At 38.5% G+C, this 7321-nt stretch overlaps 1 protein-coding gene across 1 annotated transcript; it reads right to left on the bottom strand.

The window, feature by feature from the left end:
• Window positions 1-1981: 1981 nt before the first annotated feature.
• Window positions 1982-6825, bottom strand: pex13 (peroxisomal biogenesis factor 13). Its single transcript, XM_053509297.1, has 4 exons — window positions 6687-6825; window positions 4389-5092; window positions 4137-4259; window positions 1982-3448 (listed from the first exon to the last, which is right to left on the bottom strand). The coding sequence occupies exons 1-4, from the start codon at window positions 6755-6757 to the stop codon at window positions 3102-3104; spliced, it is 1245 nt and encodes a 414-aa protein (XP_053365272.1). The 5' UTR covers window positions 6758-6825; the 3' UTR covers window positions 1982-3101.
• Between the last annotated feature and the right edge of the window lie 496 nt (window positions 6826-7321).

Raw genomic sequence — 7321 nt, 5'->3', positions numbered from 1 at the left:
TTATCTCATTTGTATTTGTATAATGTAAAAACAACAGAAAGAAATATTTATAAACTGGATAATTCCTGTTCTGAAATCTGATTGGCTGAGCCGCGCTCGAGATCCGCACGCGCAGCCGATTGAGTTCTTGTACGTATAAATGAGTAAAGCTTTAAAACAAACAACAACGCTTCAATTATTACATTTAATTATATTTAGATATATTACATTCACAATTTATTCCGCTGTAACACGTTAAAAGTCTAATTAAATATTAGACACTAGATTTAATTATTTTTTTTAATTCATTGAATATGCTTATCATGTTGCTTAGCAACAAAAACCTATGTCAGGGAACTACTTTGCATAGTGGAGGAACTCATCGTCCATACCGCTTCATCCTGTATATACTGTACGGTCACGGGGATCAAGAGCCTACCCCTGGATAGTGATGGGAAGTTTGAATCATTTTAGTGAGTCGGTTGTTTGAATCTCATTCATTAAAATTAACGAATCTTTTTTGAGTAATTTAGTTCATTTAGTTCTTTTGATCAGAAATAAAATAAAATGTTGCATTTTAAATAAAAAGACCCCCAATACGTCTATATACAATCTATCGCATGGCACACACACACACACACACACACAAACAGTGATGCAGTCTAATCTGCATGTCTTTGGACTGTGGTAGGAAACTGGAGTACTCAGAGGAAACCCACCAAGCACAGGGAGAACATGCAAACTCCACACATATAGACCCCGAGGCAAGAATCGAACCCAGACTCTGGAGGTGCAAATAATCATTTATAACTCAACATTTTAAAAAATGTTTTATTTGAACACTTTGATAATTCCATAATTGGGGTTGCATTTGTGTTTCACTGATATCACAGTACATACAGTACACAAAAATATGGGTAAACAAATACTTAAATTCTTTTTCAGTAATATTGTCATGTTGGCTGACAAGATCATTTTGGAACTATAGCTGTTATAAATACACATAAATTGTACACTGTCTGGCCAAAACAGCCTCCTTTAGCTTTGATTACAGCACACAATGTGGTGTCCAGGTCATGTGTGAAAATGATTCCTCATGCTCCCAAAACCAAAATTCCCAAAAAGTCACAATCTGAGTCCTGGGTTATAACCCATGCCATTATGGAAAAAAAACTCCATAGATGTGATGACCTGGTCATTTAGTACATTTAGGTCGTCAGCTGACTTTATTTTATTGCCACAGAACGTTGCAGAGTCTAGACCTGAGCAACTGAAGCAACTCCAGATCATAACACTGCCTCCAGAGGCTTGTACAGTGGACACTATGCATGATTGATGCATCGCTTCATCTGTTGACCTTTTTACCCTGATGCGCCCATCGCTCTGGAATAGTACACTCAATCTGAACTCTTCAGATCATATGACCTTTTTCCATTGCTCAAAAGTCAAATCCTAATGCTGCCTGATAAACTTAAGTCTCACTAACAAGTTTTTTTCTGATGAGTCTCACCAACAAGTGGATTACTTATGGCCAAACAGCTGTTGAGTCCCAATCCTAAATTCTCCTCACATTTTTGTGCGCGTGTAAAAATGCTTTTAACTATTAAACATAGCTCTAAAATCTACAGTATTTTTTCCAGTGCATGATTTTTTTCTTATCACATTTCCTTCATGAACTACGATCTTTCCAAGTTTAATAATACGTTGGAGATGACGCACAAGGAAGAAACCTAAAAAAAAAACCAGACTCAAAGTAAACCCTTCCTCATCTGGGTTTCTAGAATCCAGAGCAACCTTTCCTAACCTATCAAAAAAAACTAAAAAAGATTTTCTGGTTTTAAAGTCCTCCCACACTTGATATATGTCCAAGCAGATGCCATGTAAAAACACACAAAGCATCACAAGATCAGCTACATAAGTTGGGTATTATTATCCCATGTGTACTTCATAAGCAGCTCTCTTCAGAGCCCAATTCTGGATTAACTCGCAATATGACAACAGATAATTGTCTGAAAATATTTTTACTGAAAATATTTTTATTTACACAACTGTATGTGTGTTAATGATCATTTAATGACAGTACACACACAAAACACACAGGAAAAGAAGAAACAACAAACCCTTACAGATTGTTAAAACATTCACATTGCTGTATCTTTTTTGCAAAACGTGATGCTGTGTAATGTTCTTGCAAGCGACTGAAACATTCACCTTAACAAAATATCTCAAGCACATTTTCAATAATCTGATAAATCTAGCAAATAAATTTGTTAATTAAAATCTAGAAATAAACAGTAAATCCATTGATTTTATCCTAGCAGGAAGTCTAGAAAGTGTAATAAATTATGTAGTATTCCAGAAACATATACTATACAATATTATCTCTTTATCAAAACTGCTTAGACATAAAAATGTCTCTGACCGTAATAATTCTCAGCTATTTATCCTTTTGAAGAAAAACATTTATAATAGGACTGACACAGCACACTTTGTCCACACTTAACAAAACAAACAAGAGAGTATTGTGATGATACCTGCTTTTCCAACATACAAAGGTTTAAAGCTAGTTTTGCAGCTTTTCCATAACATTTTAAACCATCTCACTTTATTCCACTTTACAGCCAGTAGAGGGCTCTATTTATTACAGACAGCTGCTTTAAATCCTCCCTATGACTTCAATTCAGTAGTGAGCGGTTTAAATTCCCTAGTAAATTTTCTTTATCTGTAGAAACCATGAACCAAGTATGTTTAACTGATCAATATGAAAACATTCTGATTATACCTTTAAAACTGTTCCAAGTTCTCAGCAGAGAAGAACCACCACCTCCTCCGCCCAAAGTGTCCTCCATTTAATCAAGTTTATTTTGCTTTCAGCTAAATGTTTAACAAAATTTATGCACATTTCTGAAATTCACACTAAAACAAAACAGATCCAGTTCTCTCTTTAACCATTATAACCAAAGTTGTTGTATCAACTATTTCTGTCAAAATTCCGTATTTTCAAATTTCAATTATGCATAAAAAGCATATGGATGAAAAGTCTACTTTGGACAAATATCAAGCCAGATCATCTTTCAGTTAAATAACCACCATTACCCCTTGAAGTCTCTCTCCCCACACACTCACAAATCAAGTTTCTCAGTATTTCCTACAGCAGTGTTTGTGCTGCCGTTGTTCACCGTGACGGCTGGGCTTGTGTAAGACACGGGAGTTTCTCTGTACATGCTCTCCAGCAGCTCCTCGGGGCTCGGCTGACCAGCTGATGCTGAGGCTGGCATGGTCACTGTCACCTGATTTGGTGCTGTCGATGTAGCCTGCTGACCCTGCTGGAGCTGTGCCAACCTTTCCAGCTCGGCTTGCCTCCTGCCCCTCCTCTTGCCCAGGATCTTGACATAGTTGGCTGGAACGAGACCTGCGTTCTGACCGTCCACGCTGGCCAGCAGCCATCCACGCACCCTGGGCTGTTGCTCTGGAGGTACAGAAGAGTTAGGATCATAGAAGTGCATGCATTAAATATAAAATCTGCATTTAGCTTAAGATTAGTATTTGGTACACACTTTTTCCCCGAAAATCATTTCTTTAATTTATTCAATAAAGTGCTTATTAAAGGATAGGTCTTATCCCAAGTGCTATCCTTAGCACTTTAAGATGCCAAATTAATTTCACCACAATACTGTCATTATAGAAAAATCATCGGCGAACTGCATAGGACTTGAAAAAGCAGGGTCAACACTGCAAATATTGACTTTTTGCATAATCTCAATGTAATAATCAATAAAAACCTTTGACACTTATGAACTCCTTGTAATTATACTTCAGTATACCAGAGTAACATCCGACAAAAAGATCTAAAACCACTGAAGCAGCAGACATTGTGAAAATTGATATTTTTGTCACTCTCAAAACTTTTGTCCTTGGCTGTATAAAGAAGCAAGCAGTAAAAAGAGCTTTGCAACTAATCTTACATATATAATGGACAACATCAGGCATAAAAAATAGCAGAGTTGTTGTTATAGTGGATGAGCGATAAGCGAGCTGCTCTGGTTATAACACGAAAGTGTTTGTGGTCGTACCGCATTCATGACTGTTCCTCATATTACTCTACACAAAACTTACTTCTATACTTGTCAAAGATGTGAGAGTCTGTTTTTTTTTACCCTTTGGAGCCAGGTTAAGCATATCTCCAGCCTGCATGGAGATCTCTTCTTCAGAAGCTGCCGTGAAGTCGTACTCAGCTCGGGCTACCACGTGATCATCTTCACCGCTTGCCCAGTTAGTGCCTAAACACCAAAAACAAACAAACATGCAAATTAACAGGAAAATGCATAAAATAACACCTGAGATGAAGAATCTCAGATAAAGAATGTTGGGCCAGAAAAAGAGTGTGTGAGTGAATGAGAAAGCCTCACCACGCTCCTCTGTGCCCTCCTCAGTTCTCAGAAGTTTCCAGATCAGGTACGGTCCGCCGAAAACCACTGCGAGAAACAGAAATATGGGCCAAGACTTGACCGTGCCATCCCTGGAATTGCCAACGCCAGCTCCCCTGCCACCTGGCACCATGGCGTTTGCTGCACTGTCATCCCAAAGCTCTTCCACCTCAGCGTCTGTCCTCATACCCAGGATCCTCTGCAGGCGCCGGTACAGGTAACGCAGCGTCCGGACCAGCGCGAAGGCAGACAGTACTTTGGTAAAGTGGATGCGCAGACGGGAGAAGTGATTGGCTACGTCTAGCACTGCGCGGAAACTGTTGTAGACGGCCGAGAAGGTGGCGTCCAGCATCATGCTGACGGAGGAGAAAGCGTGCACGATGCTCTCGACAGACTGGAACGCGCCTCGGCTGCTCTCCTCCGCCTGCTGCACGAAGCGACTCGGAGGCGCGTCCTCTGGGGGGAAGCGGCTGTAGCCCAAACCGCCGTAGCCCAAACTGCCGTAGCTGTAAGGGCTGTAGCCTCCATAAGGAGAGCTGCTGAAGGGGCTGTAGGAGGAAGGGAAAGAGCTGTAGGCTGGACGGTAGTTTTGCTGGATCGGCCGCGGGGGGATGGGAGGTGCTACACGCGTCAGGGTAGAGGGAACCGATGACATTAGACCGCTTCCTGTTGCAAAATCTGTGGAGCTAAGGAGTCAAAAAATGTCTAATATTAATGTCAATTTATTTACATCATAAAGTGAAACACTTTAGGCTAAATGAAATTTAAATGAATAATGTAATAAACAATACTTCAATTTATTAGATCACTAACATCTAACATCTTTTTATTTTTCATTTACTCAAGAGAAACGCTTCTCTTGTTATAATCTTTGCTAAAGGCACAAACTTTCATGGATAATGCGGTATGATGAAATACATTAAAAGGACTAAAGATGTTCTACATCTAACTTATGAAGATTAAGACTCTATTTGGGCCTAGTGATTAGAAAAGTATACTCTTGCACATTTCATGTATCTTGGCTGTTTTTTAATTTTTAATTTTATTGATCAGAAGTTATGCATGTGTGTGTTTAGCTATTTTAGAATTGGACAGCATTTTGACTTGGGACAGGGGTAGCTCAGTTAGAGCATTGGACTACGGTTCGGGAGATCCCAGGTTCAAACCCCACAACCACCAAGTTGCCACTGGTGGGCCCTTGAGCAAGGCCCTTAACCCTCATCTGCTCAGATGTGTAATGAGATAAAAATGTAAGTCGCTCTGGATAAGAGCGTCTGCCAAATGCCTAAATGTAAATGTAAATGACTTGAGCAATAATTGGTGCAAATCCACTTATAATCCATTAATTATGGTCCATCAATCTAGGTACTGTATATTTGTTTCCACATCTTTCTTTTTCTCAGAAAACTTACTGGATATTTCATTGTATCTCTCTTTAAGAAAGACATCACGTTGTATCTGTCCCAGCTCTTTCTGTCTCACCACTTCTCCTTCAAACCTTTCTGTACAGTACATTTGTATTCTCTGTCTTTTAATAAATTTATTTAAAATTCTGTTAAACTTGAACCCCTTTCTCTTTATCCCTCGCACTCAAATTTTATTTGTTAAATACAAAACCGTACACAGTATGATATGCGGTAAAATGCTTATATGACTGTCTGTTACCTAAAATGGAAAGAATAGGATTGAATTAATAGATTTCACTACAATAAAAGAAACTTACACTAGAGGAATACACTTTAACTAAAGGTAGAAATGTAAAAATACAAGAATAATAAATATGTAAAAATAATAGCTACAAAAACCTACAAACAAAATATAAATAAAATAGAGATATCTAAAAAAAAAACATCATTTATATAGAATGTGCAGTGTCGTTGTAATATATAAACATAAATGAAAATATATCTGAGTCCACCTGGAAGGAGGAAACTGAGTATACAAATACAGAACGAACACACACACACACACACACACACACACACCTGTCTGTTAGCTAAAAGTTTGCTAGTTACTACTGTTACTATTTCCTATATGGCTTAAAGCAAAATCTATAAACATTGAGCCTTATCCCAAATCACGCCACCACTGTCTTATAGAAAACACAGCAAGGTATACATGCAGCCACTTCCTGCCCTATGTAGTGCACTGATCTAGGGCGCGACCTCCTAATCCGGATGTAGCCATGGCCTGTCATCGTTTCAGCTAGCTCGAGCGCTAAGCTGATGGAAAAAGCCTTATTTAGCAAACTGACATAAATAAAAGCATAATTTTACAAACCGATAGTTTAGTGGAGCTCCTACAGCACCAGGAATTCGTCTTTCCCACGGTTTTGGTGGCGGTTGAGACATTGTTTTGGAGCTGAACGCTAACAGCACACACTCGGCCGCGCTTGTGCTCACTCACTAACCCCAGCAGCTCTGGCAAGGCCAAAGCAATCGACTTCATACTGTATCGATAAGATACATTATTTTATCAGCAATTCTATTGCCCAGAATTATCAACAGAAAACTTTAATATAATATAGATATAAATCTATATCTATTATAATTACATTTTCAGCCACAATCATAAAAATCTCATTATTATAATCGTTAGAGCAGCTGATATGTGGCTCGATTAGTTATGCCTATGAAATAGCCTCAGACTTTGCACTTTGAGTTGTCCTGGTACTCTGTGTACACTTTTTCAAACATCATTTTCACGTCTTTTCATTTGTTTTGCGCATTTTGCTCATGTAGATCTCAATTTCCATGAAGAACTTCATCGATAACCGTATTTACCTAAATGAATGATGTTTACTATGTAAGAAAAAATATTATTGTATGCTGTTTGTACCACTAGATGGCGGTATTGGGTAAGATGTATCATTGACGAAGGCATGCACTTAATTCCTCATTGATTGATTGGTTTCA

The sequence above is a fragment of the Clarias gariepinus genome, chromosome 13, assembly GCF_024256425.1.
Source record: "Clarias gariepinus isolate MV-2021 ecotype Netherlands chromosome 13, CGAR_prim_01v2, whole genome shotgun sequence".
NCBI classification, from domain to species: domain Eukaryota; kingdom Metazoa; phylum Chordata; class Actinopteri; order Siluriformes; family Clariidae; genus Clarias; species Clarias gariepinus.
The sequence above is the reverse complement of the archived record's forward strand: the minus strand, read 5'-3'. Positions and strand labels throughout refer to the sequence as shown.